Source organism: Balaenoptera musculus, chromosome 8 (genome assembly GCF_009873245.2).
Source record: "Balaenoptera musculus isolate JJ_BM4_2016_0621 chromosome 8, mBalMus1.pri.v3, whole genome shotgun sequence".
NCBI lineage: Eukaryota > Metazoa > Chordata > Mammalia > Artiodactyla > Balaenopteridae > Balaenoptera > Balaenoptera musculus.
The window spans coordinates 38,551,410-38,571,808 of record NC_045792.1 but is presented as its reverse complement, the minus strand read 5'-3'; the positions used below and the strand labels follow the sequence as shown (position 1 = coordinate 38,571,808).

Genomic DNA, 20,399 nt, shown 5'->3' with positions numbered 1-20,399 from the left:
ATAAACTTGCTTTTCGTTGGCTACCAAATTAAATGTCGAATAGGTGTATTGAAACTGAACCCATTTACAAACTTTTTTGCTAATATAAATAGCATTGTGAGGAACACTCCTGAACGTAAACCTCTAAGCTATAAAGATCTCAGTATTTCAACAAATTATATAAATCTAATTACAAAATCAAAGAAGAGTGGCACTGTTTTCCGATTTTGCAAGTCTCCTTGATGCCTGGCTCAGTAGAAGACCACTGCCTGCTCCTATCAGCTTCTCATTCATTGTGCAGTGATATCCCACGTCAGTAGCCTCTGGAAACCCTACTGTATATACTCACAAGAGAATGAGAATGAGAAGGCAGATAACAACTTAATAATATTACGAAAAGAGGGTTCACATCATGAACCTCCTGGAAGAGTCTCAGTTTCCGGATCCCCCTCTGAGAACCATTCTCTGGGGTCAAACTGGAGAGTGGCGTTTGCAGTTAGAAGCACACGAGGTGTGCACATTTCACGTTCAAAAGGCACTTCCAGTTGCCCTTCAGAACACGGTTTACACTCCTGTCAGCATGTAAGGAGCAGCCCTTTCCTCACTTCTTTACTGCTACCTAATATTTTCAGAGTTTTCCGTTTGCCATTCTCATGACGGAAATGGCATCTTGTACATCACCGCGACTTCGATTAAAAAGAAAAATTCAAAAAAATTTTTTAAACTACACGTGAAAAAAGTCTATTTTCTCTGATTAAAAAAAAAAGAAAGAAAGAAATGGCATCTCACTGTTTCAGCCTGTAGTTCCCTGTATGCACTGGGATTTCACAAAACATAGTTCTGGGCTCTTTCTCTGACACTTGGCAGTTTCTAGAGGCTGCTCATTGCCTCCAGGCTAATTACCATTGCCTTTTGGCCTGGAGTATTTGATCCTAGAGACTGTCAGGTCTCAGCTGATTATCATTAGCTTATAAAATATTTCCCTCCCTCCTCCACCCTTCCACAGTCTCTTTTTATCTTTTTTTTTTTTTAAGCTAAAAGGTTAAAAAAATAAGTTGCTTCAATTCTGACCCCTCTGTTTCCTGTTTAAATTTAATTAAGTAGCAAAACTAGCAAATACCATTTTTTAGGAAATATAAAGATGTCTTTACAAAATCTTTTTTTAATATTAACATCTACTCCACATTTGATGATCAAATGTGGGTTCTCAAAGTTGTCAAAAAGCATAGTCACTGCAGTGTGGAAAGGTGACTTTTCCGAGAGAGAAGTGCTTATTCAGCTGTACCCTTTCTTGGCAAGGTTCACCTCTCCTCTCTGATCAGGTTTTCTTTTGCAAAACAGATAATGATGCTGTTAAACAAGATAATACATGGAAAGAGCCTGACACATGGTTTGTATTCAATACATGTTGGTTGACTCAAACTAGTGGCATAAGCTTCTACAATCTGAAGGTAATTTGCAGTATTATGAGCAGCCAACAAAGCTGAGACGGAGGCCTCACGCTTCTCTCCAGGGATCGTGCAGATTCAGGTGCTATTCAGACAGGCACTGGAGGCTCAGCTCGATGAGTCTGGGTGACCGTAACTGTGACTTGCCCACCTGTGTTCCTTGGAGAGAGGAGAGTCCAGGGGCTGATGGTCTTGACATTCTTCTTCTTAATAAGGCTTTATTCCTTTTTGAGTCTCTATAAACATTCTAAGCCCTTACGTTCTCTGTGTTTCTGTTTTGCACACATTGAAGTGAATTCCAGAACAGAAAAATGATGCACTTCGGAGAATTGAAGGAACACTCTTCCGGCACTTCTTGCTTACCAGAAAGGAACAGCTGTGTGAAGCGTATGTGACCGGAAGGTGTCTCACCTTGACTCAGTTTCTTCCTTTGTAACATGAGGACATTGGACTAAAATTAGTTATTATGTGCACTCCAGTACCTTTCTGATTCTGGGTGGTTCATGCCTCGCCTTACTGTAATTATTCTTTCATACCTTTTGTGTCCGTTCATTCACATCCTCATTCATGTCACTTATTCACTGAGCACTGCTCTGTGTTCTAGGATCTATCAGTGAAGGAGACAGACATTGTCCGGGAGCTTGCAGCCTGGCAGGGGTGACAGCTTCCCAATAATTACAGAGTTCTGGCTGTGATAAGCGCTTTGAGACAAGTGCCATTGCGGGAGCCTCGCCCCATCGGGGGCATTGAGATGGCTTTCTGAGGAAGTGACAGACATGATTTCTTGGAGAATGGAAAAGGATCAGTGTTACAGGGGCCTGCTGAGCAGGGGGGAAGGGTGAGTGGTACAGATTCGAGAGCTGGGCAAGGATCCGATCGTGGAGGGCCTCATGGGAATTTGGATTTTAGGGTTTATCCAGAGCAGTCGGAGGGCTTTTAGTCATACATGACATAATCAGGTACACATTTGAAAAATCTCACCCCGGATAGTTTGTGGAGACGGGAATGGAGATGTGGAGAGACTAGTTAGGGGCTGTCACGGTTAAGTTAAGGCTTACTAACTCTGTGCACTTGGAGGACGAGGACTGTTATATGTATCTTGGACTCCACCATGGTGCTTTGTATGGGGCAGATAGTTTATAAAAGTTTATCGGGAGCCATTGCTGGGAGCTCTGCGGGCACACGCGATACCTCCCCGTTGTTCTGGGATGTTGGAGCTGATTTGGGAAGGCCCCAGGCTGGCCGCCTTCAGCAGTTCTGCTCTAGGGCTCCACGGTCTCGTGGAAGCCCGGCCTGGCGCAGTGTACTGTGAGGAAGGCTGTGCCTGGCAGGGGTGGGCCGGGTCCATGTGGAAGCCTGGTCCAGGGTAGACCCCAGCAGCCGGCTCTCATCGCCTGGCACAGCAGGAAGCCCTGTCCGCTGAAGGCCTGGGAGAAGCTGCAGCTCTGGAAGGGCCTGGCCGGGGCCCTGCAGGTGACCAGCCAGAGGGGTTGGTGTCCAAAGGGAAACGTTGCCTCTCACCTCTGCACTTAGGCAGTTGCTTCTAATGCCTTCCTTCCCCTGCTGTCCTTAGGAGCAATGTTAATAGCTGCTGTGTGTATGTGCACACACACACGCGTGCGTTTTCATTAAGACTTCACTTTTTTAGAGCAGTTTTAGTTTCACAGCAAAATTGAGGGGAAGGTACAGAGATTTGCCATATATTCCCTGCCCCCACACATGCACAACCTTCTGTTATCAACATTTCCCACCAGAGTCGTACATTCTGTGGATTTGGAAAAGTGTATAATGACATGTATCCATCATTATGGTATCATATGGAGTATTTTCACTGCCCTCAAAATCCTCTGTGCTCTGCCTATTCAACCCTCACCTGTATAACCCTTGGCAACCACTGGCTTTTTTACAGTCTCTATAGTTTTGCCTTTTCTACAATATCATACAGTTGGAATCATGCAGTACGTAGCCTTTTCAGAGTGGCTTCTTTCACTTAGTAACATGCATTTAAGATTCCTCCATGTCTTTTCATGGCTTGGTAGCTGTTTCTTTTTAACACTGAATAATATTCCATTGTCTGGATGTACCACGGTTTATTTATCCGTTCACCTACTAAAGGACATCTTTGGTTGCTTCCAAGTTTTGGCAGTTACGAACAAAGCTGTAGTAAACATCCATGGGCAGGTTTTTGTGTGGACATGAGTTTTCAGGTCCTTTGGGTAAATACCAAGGAGCACGTTTGCTGTAAAAGTATGTTCAGTTTTGTAAGAAGCTGCCAAACTGTCTTCCAAAGTGGCTGTACTATTTTGCATTCTGACCAGCAGTTAATGAAAGTTCCTATTGCTCCACATCCACACCAGCATTTGGTGTTGTCCGTGTTCCAGATTTTGGCGCTTCTAATAGGTGTGTACTGGTATCTTGTTGTTTCATGTGCTTATTTTCTATCTGCATACCTTCTTGGGTGAGGTGTCTGTTAAGGTCTTTGGCCCAGTTTTTGAGTTGTTTGCTTCTTATTGTTGAGTTTTAAGAATTTTTTGTATATGTATTTTTTATTTGAGGTATAGTTGATTTACAATGTCGTGTAGTTTCTGGTGCACAGCAAAGTGATTCAGCTATATATATATATATATTCTTTTTCAGATTCTTTTCCATTATAATTTACTACAAGATACTGAATATACAGGAGAACCTTGTTGTTTATCTGTTATACATATAGTAGTTTGTATCTGCTAATCCCAAACTCCTAATTTATCCTCCCCCCCCCACTGTGCTCCCCTTTGGTAACCATAAGTTTGTTGTCTATGTGCATGAGTCTGTTTCTGTTTTATAGATACGTTCATTTGTATCATTTTTTTAGATTCCACATGTAAGTGATATTATATGAAATTTGTCTTGCTCTGTCTGACTTACTTCGCTTAGTATGATAATCTCTAGGTCCATCCATGTTGCTGCAAATGACATTATTTCATTCTTTTCTATGGCTGAGTAATATTCCATTACATATGTATATATACACCTCATCTTCTATATCCAAGGAATTCTTTGTATATTTTTAATAACAGTCCTTTATCACATGAAGCCACCATACATTGACACTGCCTGGGTGCTAGGTCCTTTTAGCATGATATTTTTCCCAGCAGAAATTCTTCAAAACAGGTATAGATTTTAATTTTGGGGAGACTGTGGAATATTGGTTAAGATGTGAGTTTGGAGACAGACTGCCTGGGTTCCAATCCTGGTGCATCACACATACACTGTGAGACGCTGGGCAAGTTACATAGTTTCTCTGTGCCCCAGTTTCCTCATCAATAAATGGGGTAACAGTAAAAACCTATCTCACAGGGTGGTGAGGATTAAATGCATTAACACACGTGAGCCCTAGAACCATGTCTGGGACATAGTAACCTTTCAGTAAAGGTTAGCTGCTACACACGCCCCAGTACTGTATGACTCTGACAGATGAGGAACTGAGGCCAACAGAGACCAGATAACGTGCTCAAGGGCACACCGAGCAGAGCTGGAGTGCAGCTTTGATTCTGAAGCCTGAATTCTCGGGCACTGCTGTGTACTGTGCCCTCCCCGTGTCCTGTGCATCAGGAACAGTGCACTGAAAGCCGCACGAGCTTGTACCCAGCACAGAAGCTACTAGTTTGTTCTGGGTCTCGGCCCTGCTGCCACGGGATCATCCTCCCCACTCTCGGGACCATCTTCCCCATTCCTTGCTTGCTTGCTGGGGAGGGTGCCTTCTCCGTTAGAATCATGGCCAACCCCATCCCCAGTTCAGCACTGCAGCCTCAGCGGGGCATCAGGACCATGGGTGCATGAATTACAGCCCTAAGGATATTAAAACACAGTCCCTCCACCCCATCCTGCCAGACCTCCTTGCCATTATCAGAGCATCAAGTCTAGACTTCCCAGCATGTCATCCCAGGATGTCCTTTATCTGATTCCCACATCTGGACTCTCTTCCAGGCACAGTGGTGTGCTCCCCTTCGTAATACGCGGTGAACTTTAGTGACTCCGAGCCTTTCTCGTGCTCTTTCCCAGCCTGGGTTTTCTCCTCTCCTCCCTTCAAGTATGAACGTCTGCCATGGCTCAGCCATTACCTTACGCAATTTTTTTGTTTGTTATCGTTAGTGGTTCATATTCTTGGCCTCCTCCTGGACCGCAAGCTCTTGGAGTACAGGGACCATGCTTTCTTTGTCTTTGAATCCCCTGTGGTACCATGCCCAATAAATGCTTTTTGGGTGGAGCGACCATCAAGATCTGCGTACCTTCGGGAGAATAGCTGTGCTCTGTTGTACCAGAAGAGAAACAGCAGGAACAGCCCTTGGGGAGAGCAGGGTCCTTGGCTCTTTCTGGTATGCTGCTGGCACAAAGGCTCTGTGGCATTAAATACCAAATGTAGACACTCAAGGCCTTCTACGACACAATAGGATTTCTTTGTTGCAGGAACTACAAAATCTAGCTCTTAAAATCTAGCAACTTTGAGGGAGAGGTGATACAAAAGGACTTAACAAAGTTGGGTCTAGTTTCAGGCTGGGGCCCCGTTAAATCTCCAATCCCGATTATCCAAGGCCTGCTTTCACAATGCGTATGTTCAAGATTTACAGAAGATAAGACCAACAGGTAAACCAGTAAGAACGGTGAAATTCAAATAATTACAAATGCAGTGAAGAAAATAATACAGGATGTGACAAAGGAACCGTGTATCTTTGTATCTCCAGTGCTTACCATGGTGCGCCCGATGCATAGAAATAAAAACAGCTACCATTTATTGAGTTCTTCCTATCTGCTTGCACTGCGGCAGATATTTCCTTAATCCTTATAGGAATTCTATGAGGTTTTGCAAACAAGAAAAATTAGGTTCAGAGAGGTTAAGTAACTTGCTAGCAAGTAAAAGAGAAAACTTAATAACTATTGGATATCATGGGATCTTAAAGCAATATTCAGGAAATAAAGATTCTAGAACCTCTTCTTATAGATGTACCTAATTTTTTCTCTTCAGGCTGAAATCCCTTCCCCACACCTAACTGGACTTCCGTGTTGTTTCGCACAAATTAGGCCTCTGTGTCAGTGAGGACCAGTTGGACAATAATTTTCTTCTAACCCTTTTTATACTTAAGAGTATCTATTAACTTGCCCCTTGGCCTTAAATGCGCTGTTCCTTAAATGTTTTTTTTCTTAAGCCCCCTCCCCCCACCTTGGGGGGCAGCATCCATTTCTCATGTTCATTTTGGGGTGGTGCCTGGTTTCCCCACTGCCCTCTTACAATGCAAAAACCGAAACCTCATTTCCTCTAGTGGAAGTGTGACCCGCCTCGGGTTCCTGCAAGGATTTATTTCTGGCTCTCACATGTCCTTCTTGCTGTGACTTTTCTGATGATGTAGTTTATTTGATCTGGCCCTTCCTTCCCTCCATGGGTGCAGCCTCCGTCCCTACTGGGTGAACACCTCTATTGGTTGGCCCCTTCCACCCTGCCAACAATCTTTCTGCCAACAATCTTTCTGACGCCACATGAAGTAACATTAGGTACTCTGTGTTAGGTCTTCACACACCAGCCATTTGGCCACATTAGCCAAAATTTTTTTTTTAAATTAATTAATTTATTTATTATTTTTAGCTGCATCGGGTCTTAGTTGGCGGCATGTGGGATCTTCATCGCGGCGCACAGGCTTCTCTCTAGTTGTGGTGCATGGGCTCCAGGGCGCATGGCCTCAGTAGTTGTGGCATGCAGGCTCTCTAGTTGTGGCGTGCAGGCTCAGTAGTTGCAGTGCTCTGGCTTAGTTGCCCCACAGCATGTGGGATCTTAGTTCCCCAACCAGGGATCGAACCCGCGTCCCCGGCGTTGGAAGGCGTATTCTTAACTGCTGGACCACCAGGGAAGTCCCTGGCCCTGAGGTTTTTGATGACAATTTCTTTTCCGCTCAGGACCAGGCTGCCAGGGAAATTGAGGCTGGCCCTTTCCTGCTCTGCTTGTGTTACTGGCTGGCCTTGCTGTCCACAGCACCTATCCTTCTCCACTCCACCCTGCCTCCACCTTCTCTTTCCCCTGGTCACTTGTTCTCAGGGTGTCATCACATTGGGGAAAGAGGAGGGCCACACACGTGGGATTGTATGGAACCTACACCAAGTATTAGCTGTCTGCCTCTGGAAGTTGCTTAACCTCTCTGAGCCTCTGTTTCCTCATCTGACAAATGACACTAAATGATAACTAGCTCACAGGTTCTTTTATTCAATTGAGTGAGAGCATGTAATTCCTATCTAATTGTAGTATTTAGTAAATGACATCTGTTCTTGGTGATTCTGTGATGGAGAGTAGCTTATATGTGATTAGCACATAGGGAATACCAGTATCATGTGTGAGTCACATTGGTTCATATACTTTTTTTCCAGCATGTGAATGATTTGTGCCACCAAGGAAGAAGATCTGGATGAAGCAGGCTTCAGAGGAATATGGCGCATATGATGCCCTTTAACCCCACGCTCTCCCTCTTGGCTGCACATGGTCAAATGTCCTTTTTTGGAGGTGCTATCAGGTGGTTCTGTCTGGTCTTTGTGTGTTTCACTTTTTTACTTGGGTGCATAACTCAGCAGCCTTTCTTACACACCCTTCATCACACTACTGTGTTTTTAATCAGGATTGTTGCTGTTTGATTAGTGCTCTAGGTACAAAATCTGCAGAGACTTTGAGTGATCTGCCTCAGTCCTATATACTGCCATAGCTCTGTTATTTTAGTGATTTTGCAGAATACTACTTTTTTTTTTTTAAATACACAAATTGTATTATAGCAGAGATGTTTGTATTGATTTCCCTTTTTACCTTTCATCTACCTTTTGTGTTAATCTTCATTTCACAGAAGCAAAGCCTTTGCCCTGGACCAGGTTAGGACCTAGAGGTGATGGAAGAGACTTCAGGCAGACGTGTGCTGTGACTATTTCTTCATACTCTCTCTCACCTGGACTATTTTTTTTTAAAATTTGTGTTATCGTTATTTTTATTTTTATTATTTTTAAATTAATTCTTATTAGAGTATAGTTGATTTACAATGTTGTGTTAGTTTCTGCTATACAGCAAAGTGAATCAGCTATGCATATACACATATACACTCTTTTTTAGATTCTATTCCCATATAGGTCATTACAGAGTATTGAGTAGAGTTCCCTGTACTATACAGTAGGTTCTTATTAGTTATCTATTTGATATATAGTAGTGTGTATATGTCAATCCCAATCTCCCAATTTATCCCTTCCCCCACTTCCCCCTTGGTAACCATAAATTTGTTTTCTACATCTGTGACTCTACTTCTGTTTTATACATTTTTTTTAGATTCCACATATAAGCGGTATATTTGTCTTTCTCTGACTTCTTCACTCAGTATGACAATCTCTAGGTCCATCCATGTCGCTGCAAATGGCATTATTTCATTCTTTTTTATGTCACTTGGACTATTGCAATAGATTCCTGACTGGTCTCGACTTAGGTTCTTGACCCTGAATGGCCAGTTTTTGACATAGCATCCAGAGTGAACCTTTTAAAATAAATACCAGAAGATGTCTTTGCTTTAAAAATTCTGAAATTATTATTATTATTTATTTATTTTTTTGGCTGCATTGGGTGTTTGTTGCTGCGTGCGGGCTTTCTCTAGTTACAGCGGGGGGTGCTACTCTTCGTTGTGGTGCACAGGCTTCTCGTTGCGGTAGCTTCTCTTGTTGCGGAGCACAGACTCTAGGTGCGTGGGCTTCAGTAGTTGCAGCACGTGGGCCCCAGAGCGTGTGGGCTTCAGTAGTTGTGGCACGCGGGCTCAGTAGTCGTGGTGCATGGGCTTAGTTGCTCTGCAGCATGTGGGATCTTCCCGGACCAGAGATCGAACCTGTGTCCCCTGCATTGGCAGGTGGATTCCTAACGACTGTGCCACCAAGGAAGTCCCTAAAAGTTCTGAAATTATTTTGTGTGAATTTTTAGGATTGAGCCAATGAGTAACTATGTTGATGTATTTAGGAGCTAAGGGTCTAAATGAAAGAAAGATACAAACATGGAATAAGGGAAGACAAGGAAGATCCCAGTGGTGTTGGATTGGAATTAGAAGTCTCATCATAAACTCACACACACACACAGACACACACAAATCGATTTCCTATCTGTGTCTGTTGAAAGGGCCTGGGAGCAATGACATCTCAGTAGCAGTGAGCACAGCTAGCATACAAATCTTTGTTTTAAAATTTTATTACTGGGACTTCCCTGGTGGCGCAGTGGTTAAGAATCCGCCTGCCAACGCAGGGGACACGGGACACGGTTCGAGCCCTGGTCCGGGAAGATCCCACATGCTGCGGAGCAACTAAACCCATGCACCACAACTACTGAGCCTGCGTGCTGCAACGACTGAAGCCGGCGAGCCTAGAGCCCGTGCTCCGCAACGAGAGAAGCCACCGCAATGAGAAGTCTGCGCACTGCAACGAAGAGTAGCCCCTGCTCGCCACAACTAGAGAAAGCCCGCGCGCAACAACGAGGACCCAATGCAGTCAAAAATTAAATAAATAAATAAATAAATTTATTAAAAAAATTTTTTTTTATTACCGACTAAAGGAACCGAAGGCTCGTTGGAGAGATGGCCAATTGTAGGGCTGGGGCAGGGAAAGTACAAGATAAGCCCAGAACATTTTGTGTGAGGAAGTATGGAAGTGCTCAAAACCAAGGGGAGCATGTTAGGTACAGGAGCTTGTTTGAAACAATTTAAGCATCAAAATAAATAAAAGTAACGGATTATAAAATATTGAAAAACAAAAGACTACATGAGTCCATGTTTATGCTAAAAAAGAAAAAAATGTGGGGAAGGTGAAGTTCCTTTTTATAGTAAAATGCCAGCTAATAAATGTAGAGGGAAGAATAAAGAAAAGGAAAATCTTCATTTTGCAACCACAGTTGAAGTATTTGATTCACCACTGGGTGAAAGCTTGTTGGGGAACAGAATGCTTACAGTCTAGGAGGGTCGTATCCCATAGACCACTTATTTCTCAAGGGAAAAAGACACTTTTAACAGCAGAGCCCTGGCAGAAGGCACCTTACCCAAGTGACCATCATAAGTGACATTACCTGTCATGGGGGAAACTGTTGTCAGGCGCCGCCAAGGGTGTCCTGTGGATGACCAACAACCCTTCCCTTATTGGGATCTCTGCCAATAATGCAGAACCTAGATCAGAGCATGGAGAAACAATGAAGAAACACAAATGAAGGGGTGTCGCACAAAACGGAGGGCCAATGCTCTTCACACGGTAGGGTCTTGAATGACAGAGAAGGGCTGTGGAACCCTCCCAGGATAAAGCGACTAGAGAGATGTGACATCTGAATGCACTGTGTGTGGTGCGGGATTGGATCCTGAGTAGAGGAAAAAAAAATTGCCGTAAAGGATAGTTCGGGAAATCTGAACATAGATAGCAGTAGTGTTTTCGTTTTTTTGTTGTTGTTTTTTAATTTGGTAATTGAACTGGGTTATGTAAGAGAATATCTTATTTTAGAAGATACACACTTTGAGAGGAAAGGGTCATAATCTCTGCAAGTGGTTCAGAAAAAAGGTATATATTATACATACATGTATATAAAAGGAGAATGTGTGGCAGAATGTTGACAATGTGGTATTTCATTGTAATATTATTTTTTATGGTGATACTGTATTTTATACGTTTACAAATTTTATTTTTTCCAGTTTTATTGAGCTGTAATTGACACATAATGTGTAAGTTTAAGGTGTGCAACATAATGAATTGATATATGTATATATTGTGAAGTGATCACCACAGTAAATTTCATTAATATCATCTCCTCAAATAGTTATAATTTTTTTTCTTATGATGAGAACTTTAAAGATTTACTTGCTTAGCTTTCAAATATACCATACGGTTTGGTTAACTATAGGCTCTGTGCTGACGTTACATCCCAGAACTTATTTATCTTATAACTGGAAGTTTTTACCTTTTGACCACCTTTACCCATTTCCCTCACCCCACCATGCCCGGCCTCTGTCAACTACCAATCTGTTTTCTGTCTCAGTGAATTCAGTTCTATTAGATAAAACATATAAATAAGATCAGAACTATTTGTCTTTCTCTGTCTAATTTATTTCACTAAACATAATGCCCTCAAGGTCCATCCGTATTGACACAAATTACAGGATTTCCTTCTCTTTTATAGCTGAATATCGTTGTAATATTCTTGTAACTTTTCTATAGGTCTGAAAAAAATTCAAAATAAAATGTTTAATTTTAAAAAAGAGATGAGGTAAACAAAGCAAAATGTCAATATTGTTTTAAACCCCTAGGTATCTGTCATATTATTTTCTGTAATTTTCTGTATGTTTGAACTAGTTAATCTCAGATGATCAAAATTTTAAAAAAATAATATTTAAATACATTGAGTACTTTTTTTGCATCTTTACTAGAACATTAAGTTCTCATATCTTTTTTCCCTGGTACCCAGGTCATTGAAACTTTATTCACTGGACAGTTGTCAGGTTTTACATTGGATTAATACAAGTTCTTCTTTTGTGTGGTCTAGACGTTCTGGATGTACTAAGGGACTGGATTCTCCACCTCAGGAAAGCGACACTTCAAACCGCTGCTGAGTTGTCTAGTCTGTTCTTCTGGGTATAGTGCTGGCCTCATGGTTCCTTCAAGCTGCGGTCTCTGTCTGGCTCCCTTTTGACTTCCGCTCTTGCACTTAGCAGGCTGTATAATATTATATTGTTTACGCCATCATTCTTGACTGAATTAAAGGAGCCCTGCAGTTTCCATCGGAGGCTCGCCACCTTGACTGTATGTTCCCTTGGCTGTCTGCCCTGTAGTCACAAATCCTGGACCATGTGGTCCGGGCTGTTATTCCCCTCCATACGTGAGAGCATTGTGCACTGATGGGCCTTTGTCTAATTTGGTAGACCCAGAAGCAGAAAACTATTAATGCAGAAATGCCAAACAGTTTATTGCTTGGGATGGGTAGTGAAGTATCTGGGGACTTCTTGGGACTCATTTAGAAGATAACACTAGATTATGCCCATCTTATCAAGGAGCAGATATTAGCTCTGGTTGGGTTGTCTTTAAAAGCCAGGCTTAGCTGTGGGAAAAAAGAGAACTGGTGAATCAACTTGGTTTAAAGGAAAAGAAAACTATCATTCCGATTCAGTTTTTTCAGTTTTGGCTACAGAGAGTACTTATATATTTTCACACTGGTTTAAAACACCTGTGCCGTGGGGTCAGTTCCCGCAAAGCAAAAGTGAAGGCAAGAATGGACCATTTGGGACTTTATTTGCTTGTGTTTGAAGCTAGAGGTTGGTTTGAAGTCACCTGGAGAGGTGAAAGGGGAGGAATTTGTTTCTTTTTTAGAGAGAGAAGTAGTCCTGAGATTCTTGGAATTTTACTCTATTTTATCAGGGTTGGGATCTCTGAGTATTTGGCAAGAAGGGATCCTTTGGGACAGACTTCATTTGGTCTTATGTTGGTGTCGAAGGTGCTTGAAACAGATTCAGGCCTGTTTCATCCTGATGAGTTCTTGTTACTATTTCATGTTTATTTTTAAGCACTGACCACTACCTATCTCTTTCTCTACCACACAATCAGGGTCCCTTTCTATGTGATTATTCCCATTGAACTTGAGAGTTTATAATGCAGTTGTTTTCAGTTTTTCTGACAACCTTAAAATATAGCAAGAACTTTCAAATTCAGTGCTTCATAGGTTGTATTATGACCTACCTGGATCCCCTGGGTATGTGTATATATATGTGTGAATGGTGTGTGTATGTGTGTCATTTACATTAAAGTGAAATAGAACTGAGTTTTTGTTTTGCAAGATAAAAACATTTTGCAAACTTTTAAAATATTCTATCGATAGTAATGACTGCTGTGTTCCCTTTCTGCCTCCCAGAAACAGCAAACCCAGGACTTACTGTTTTGTTCAAAGAAACTTTCCTGTCTCCCTCCTTCTCTTTTGACCTTCTCTGACCCAGCTTTCTTCAATAACCTGTGCTTCTTGCCTCCTCTTTCTCGTGTTTGGAAGGTAAAGATGGAAACCTGGGTTGATACCCCATCTCTATAACCCACTAGTCACGAGAGCCTCACTTTCCTCATTTTTAAAATGGGGTCAGTGTACACAGCAGGGGGGGGGGTTCCCTTTTCTTGCTTCTGCTGCTCCTTCACTCTCTTCACTGTGCTGGTTACCAGGTTAGAATGTCTTCCGTTTGAAAATTCCTCTAATGTCCTCCCAGGCAGTTAACTAGATCTTTCTATTGGTGTTTTGTTAAACTTGCGATTTTGGTGAGTTGCATAAACTTCTCTGGAAGCCTGATTCTTGCGCTACCCTCACAGTTGCATGTAGCGTTCAAATGCAGAAGCAACGCAGATAACTTACTCCCACACAGCACCCGGGGAGGTAGGGTGCATATGTTTGTCGGAAGATGTTGGGGGCTTGCTCAGAACTCACAGCCCTTCAGGTGTGGGCCCTCCTAACCAACTGAGTGATAATAATAACTAAATTATTATAACTGAATGAGAAGAATGAAAAGAAAGCTTATCAAAAAAAGAGGGACAGCAAAATGAGGCCAAAGCCCCTCCGGATGGGGTGGACCAGGAACAGAGAGCCTTGCACTAGCCTTGCACTAGCTAGTGTTGGTGCCACGGAGAAGCTGCTGGGCTGGCCCACCTCCCTAGCTCCCATCCTGTCTCCTCTCAGGCTGTGTTACCCTCTGGTTCTCCACCAGCTGCGTCTGTGGTACAGGAACAGGTTTTAGCTGGGCTGACACTTAGGGAGAAGGGGTGACCCGCACCCTAGGCTCCAGACTGGGGCCCGGAGGCTGGGTGGAGGGATGTCTGTGACGTGGGTCACTTGTTAGCAGATGTTGCAGCTGCTGCCACGGAGCCCCCGGAGCACACGTTTCCTGCCCGTGATCTTTCGTTCTGTCCGGCCAGACACATATGGAAAGCCCACAGCTCTGTCTGCACTCTCAGCTGGACAGAAGTGGTGGTATTGTTCTTGGTGTAAAGCCAAAACTTATTTCTCGGTTTCTGTACAGTTGTGAAAGGCAGTGCAGATCTCACTTAAAGCTACTCCCTAGAAATCAGAGTGCCCTCATTCAGCCAACACGCGGCAGAGCGGAGTGGAAAGGGCATGGGGCCCAGGCTAGAGGATCACTGTGGATTAGGGACTCTGTTTCCTCAGCTGGGATAATGGTATCTGACAGGAAGACTTGATTGTTAGTTGAGATACTATTTATCATAGTACTTGGGAACGTTTAAAGCACCCAGACAGGTGTTATTTATTTGATACAGGGTGCTCTATGAAGTTGAGAGGGAGGGAAGGAGGGACGGAGGGAGGGAAAGAGAGAGAGAGAGAGAGAGTGTGTGTGTGTGTGTGTGTGTGTGTGTATGTTCACTCTGCTAGCCAAGAGTTGAGATATTACTAGAGGAGATAAGACGTGCATGTCTGTACCACATGGTTGAAGGTGATTATCTGTCTCTGATGGCTTTAAAGGGCTCTGGGAGTTGAGTGGGGACAGTTTCATGCAGAGGGTGATATCTGAGCTGGGCTTTGAAGGATGGGCCATGGAGGTGGACGTGGAGGGGCATTGACTTTAACAAGTATTGGAGAGAGGGCCCCCCGGGCAGAGGGATTGATGTGAGGAAAGGCACAGATTTAGGAGCAAATGGGGCCTGTGCAAGCCACAGCAATAATTGGGTTGGATTGGAGCATCAGTTTGGATTTGTCTTCTGGGTGGCAGGGAACCAATGAAAAAATGTTGAGCCAAGGGAGTGTCAAGATCAGAACTGAGCTTGAGGGTGGATGATCTGGCAACAGTTTAAAAAGGTGGAGGAGGGAGACCGGAAGCTCTCCTTACTGGAAGACTACTAGGAAAATATATAAAACACCTGTTTACCTCCCAATAGTATTGGTTTTTTTCTTCCAGTTTTATTGAGGTATCATTGACAGACAGCACTGTATAAGTTTAAGGTGTACAGGGTAATGATTTGACTTACACGCATCCTGAAATGATGACCACGGGAAGTTTAGTGAACACCCACTGTCTCATATAGACACAGAATAAAAGGCAAAACAATTTTTCTTTGTGATGAGAACTCTTAGGATTTGCTCTCTTAACCACTTTCATATAGAACGTACAGCAGTGTTCATTATCTGTGTCATGTTGCACGTTACGTCCCTATAACACTTATGTACCTTATAACTGAAAGTTTGTACACCTGACTGCCTTCATCCAGTTCCCCCGCCCCCCATCTTCCACCTCTGGTAACCACAAATCTGATCTCTTTTTTCTATGAGTGTGTTTGTTTGTGAAGTACAATTGACCTACAACACTGTGTTAGTTCCTGGTGCACAGCATAGTGATTTCGACATTTTTATCCGTTACGAAATGATCACCCCCCCAATATCATTTTGAAGAGTAAATGAGATAAGGGATGTGGAGTTAACATTCGGAGATGAATCAGGGTGGTCCAGGTCCCGAGCATCCTAGCCCCATGGCTGCAGCTGAGCCTCCTGACATGGGTGCTTTTAGACCAGGCTAGGCTGTCTGGCCCTGGGTGAAGGTGTTAGGGCTGCACAGCCCAGCTCGGGTAGGTCCCTGCACCCTCCTGCTTGGACCTCCTGCAGGTCCCTCCCTTTACTCCCGCCCTTCGCTCCCCATTTGGCTCCTGCCCCTGCCTGGCTCTTGACTTCCTTTGTTTCCCGTTTCTGGCCTGGGAATATCCAATACCCAGGGCTTGATCTGCTCCTTTTCTCAGATTTGACCTTGACCCTTGCTAGGAAGCTCTGCCCATGCTGGTTAGTTGGAGTAACCAAGTGTTCAAACCACCCCGTTCCACCAGAGCCCCGGCTCCCAGGACCTCCTCCAGCTCGGCCTTGTTGGAGTGACTGGTCCAGAGAGGGGCATTTTAAGAGACTGAGAGTTAAATACAGATTGAAATTCTGATGCTACCATTGACTTCCTTGGGTGAGGGATTGCTGAATTACTGTGAGCTTCAGTTTCCTCCAGGGTAAAATGAAGACGAGACCCATCTATCTGTCTATTCCCCTCCCTCGATTTGGTTGTGAGGTTTAAATGAGGTAATGTAATGATTTAAAGGTGGCGTGGTGTCCTGTGAATATTGGTTGTCTTTTCTTCTGATCTTCCATTCCAGATGAAGAATGTTTACTTAGGAGCTCAACACGTGCTCAACCTCTGTCTGTAGACTCTTGTTAAATTTCCTTTCTTCTTCGTTTGCAAAAGCTTTGGTGTGAAGAAGTTGAGTTATTTATGCTCCAGCAGTTTCCATCACTGCCCTGGGGGAGGTCCCTGAGGTCCCAGGACAACTTGAAGCACTTTTCCTATGGAGAGAAGGTTACTAGATGCTGGCTACCTGCACGAGGACTTACAGGCCAGACAGGTTTCCATGAAATCCTAACAGCATTGTCCATTTTCAGGAGAATGTGTTTGGACAGATGGTGCTAAGCAAGCAACTGGCCAGAAACCATCCATCTATAACCTGGGGCCTGTCTGTCCTTCTTACAGTATCTGCTGTTTTATGCCCAGTGAGCCTCAGTGTCTGGGACCTCATTAGAAGCATTTGACAAAGGAATAACTGATGCAAGAGCAGAGTGAAGCTAGCCCCGGGGGTCCTGTGCTATCCTGATTGCTCTATTTTTTATAAAATGTAAGAACTCAAGTTTAACGGAATAAGAGTTGGAAGGGACCTTAAAATGTCTTTCCCACCCCCAACTCATATTTAAGCCATTCTTGGTTGGCAAGAAGTTACCCTATTAGAGGATGCTTTCAGAAAGTGTGTGACTTTTCACAGTCATCTCCAAGGGCTCTATCTGAGAATTCCCTTCTTGACGTCTGTGGGCATAAAGGCACCTGATGAAGAAGAGGGGGTACTCAGAGCCTGGCCCGTTGCACCCCCTTCACCACAAGAATCTACTCTCCGGACAACATACCATCACTACCCTCTCCTGTCACAAGTATAAAGGCCAACCCCTCACCAGAGGAGGGCGACCCTTTGAGGCTTTTTATGTCCCTCATGAAGGGACCTGGGAAGTCCAGCTCAGTGTCTTCCTACTGTCCTGTCCTCTCTGCAGGGTGGGGAGGGAGAATGGTGGGCACCCCCCTCCCCCATCTTTAAAGCTGTAACAGAATCTGCTAGCCACTTGGTACAGAAGGATGTGCAGTGTGCAACTGTCGGGAACCAGGTACACTACTCAGAATCTAGACATTAATGTCATCCCCATTTGGAGATCCCTGGCTTTGTAAGTAAGTGACCTGAGGTCACCTGGCTGTGAGGGTCAGAGTTAGGTTTAGATACAGCTAACATCAGAGCCCAGGCACTTGGCACTCTCCCGCTGTGCAGGCTGTGGAAGAGAGCGTGTCAGCTGTCCCCCAGCAGCTGGTCCCTGTGCCTGGAAGGGACACACGTTCCTGTACCTGCTTGATGGGGCAGGGGAGTGGGGCTGGGCTCAGGGCTGCCAGGAGAGGCTCAGCACCAGGCCCTCTGCCTGCTGGCAAGGAGGGGAGACACAGCTTCAGCCCTGCACCCCGAAAGTCCTACTGGCCTGTTTTCCACGGTGGCCCATGTGAGTCAGGAGGCACTCAGGAGCATGAAGAATCTTCCAGGTAGTAACGGTAGCATTTGCGGAGCGATGTAGTTCTCAGTTTGCAGAGGAGAAAACCGAGGTCCAGAGCCCCTTCCCAGAAGAGCAAGTTAACGGCAGAGCCTCGAGTGGGACCCAGCTCTCCTGGTTTCCCATCCCGCGCCCATCTCCCTGCCTGCAGGTTTGCAGTTTGGAGCGTCTGCCTTCTGAATGGAAACCACTTGGGCTGCAGTTTTGGCCTGTGCCTTCTTTTTTCTTAGAAGAGTTGGAAAACGGTCTATTTGCCATCCAGTGATGTATTACCAAATGTTCCATCAGCCTTCTCTTCCTCAGGCTGAATGTTCTTTGTTTCTTGGCTCTAAAATGGACTCCTTTTCTGGTTCAATTTTCTGTATTGACTCTCCTCCTCTCTCCCTACTCCCCACCCTATAACCCTCTCCTTCCTCTCAATCCTCACCCCAAATTAAACCAACTCAGCGTGTTTCCTTTGCCCGTGTTTGGCTCTGGTTCCTTTCCTGCTCACTTTTCCTTTATGATGGTTTCACTTCTTTCAAGAGTTTTTCCCCACCTGAGCCCAAGCTGCTGTCATGACCAGTGTTGGCCAGAAAGCTCTCAAATATTCAGCTTTACTGCAGACTTGGGGGTTTGGTTTTGGTGCTGGCCTCGCTCCTGTAGTGGTGTTTGGTGACTTAGCAAACACCTGAAAGTCTGAGGCAGGGAAGGAGGGATGATGGGTGGGGCAGGAAGGGACCAGACACCTGCACTTTCATTTACTTGGAACAATCTGTTCTTGTTTCTTAGGTACCCAAATAAGCTGCTTCTCCCCCAGTTCTTTCTCGTGGCGTCAGGCCTCCTTCGTGGACTCTTATTGTTGGGCAGCCGTCCAGCAGAAGGACTCCTTGCAGGGTGACTCTGGAAACCTTCCATTGTGTCTGCATAAGGTAACTGGGGACATTGCAAAAATCACCTGTTTGCTTTATAGACGTGGGTACTGAGGCCCAGAGAGGCTGCACCAGTCCAAAGCCACAATGGATGCATGTGGCCAACCAAGGCTGTAACTCAGATTGTAAAACTGTAGCACATTAAAATCAGAAGGAACCTCAGAGATTACTTGGTCCAGCACCTTCCTTGAGCAGATGGGAAACTGAGGCGCTCCTTGATTTGAGCTCCATAGAGGCCGGCACCTCATGTGTCTCGGTGGCCTTTCTACCGTTGATGCCCAGCGGTGTCTGAACCATACGAGGCTCTCAGTACATTTTTTATGCCTCATGAGCTTTGTGAGAGAACAGCAGAGTCGGGACTCAGAGCTTCGGCCAGCTCCTATTCCACCACACACAGGGTCTCTTGGAAAAAGTAAGGACCAACGTAGAGGTCAGTAGCTTCCAGCGCATGTGTTACCGCAGCATCGAGAAGCCCAGGGATGACGCCGTCTGGGGGTATTGGTTGCAGCACAGCTTTTGGAATACATGCCTTTGCTTTCTGATGGGTCCACATGCTGCAAGGAAGGGGAGATGCTACCTGGGAGACACCAGTGTCCTGCAGAGAAGAGGGGCAGGTCAGGAGCTCCGTGGTCGGGGGAGTGTGGAGGCAGAGCTCACAAAGGCTGGGCAGTGTGGAACTTGGGCCAGAGTTGGCAGGTTTGTGCAGGAGGACGTTCTCTGCGTAATGAAGCAGCTCCGTTGGGTCTTCTCCATACTTGTGAAAGTAGGACTTTGTTTCAGCCTGTCATTACTTTCAGCCACTGGTTCTTTTGTTCATCGTGAAAATGAATAGAATGTTTGTGCATTCTTCAGCATCCACCAAGGAAAGCATGGTATGTTAGCTTTTTTTTTTTTTTTTAATTTTATTTTATTTATTTATTTTTGGCTGCATTGGGTCTTCGTTGCTGCATGCAGGCTTTCTCTAGTTGCGGCGAGCGGGGGCTACTCTTTGTTGCAGCGCGCGGGCTTCTCATTGCAGTGGCTTCTCTTGTTGCAGAGCATGGGCTCTAGGCATGTGGGCTTCAGTAGATGTGGCACATGGGCTCAGTAGTTGTGGCACGTGGGCTTAGTTGCTCCGTGGCATGTGGGATCTTCCCAGAACAGGGCTCAAACCCGTGTCCCCTGCATGTGCAGGCGGATTCTTAACGACTGCGCCACCCAGGAAGTCCCGGTATGTTAGCTTCTGAAAAGCCAAAGGCTGACGTTTGTTTGACTCTCTCCTGCCTTGACCTGTTGCTGAACACACAGTCCTTCTTTCTTAAAAAGAACAGTTTAAGTCCTTTGCTGTGACTCAGGCTTGTTTCCCTCATGTTTATGTATTGCGTGCCATTTGGCACAATGATGCCCTACACTGACTCCTTTCTTCTTTGGGGT

General features: G+C 44.7%; 1 protein-coding gene across 1 annotated transcript in view; it reads left to right on the top strand.

Moving 5' to 3' along the window:
- Positions 1-20,399, top strand: part of PANX1 (pannexin 1) — a 44,053-nt gene that overhangs the window by 5,462 nt on the left and 18,192 nt on the right. The window contains exon 2 of the mRNA XM_036861634.1: positions 18,847-18,986. Within this exon, the coding sequence (XP_036717529.1) occupies positions 18,847-18,986 (140 nt within the window). The remainder of the gene's footprint in view (positions 1-18,846; positions 18,987-20,399) is intronic.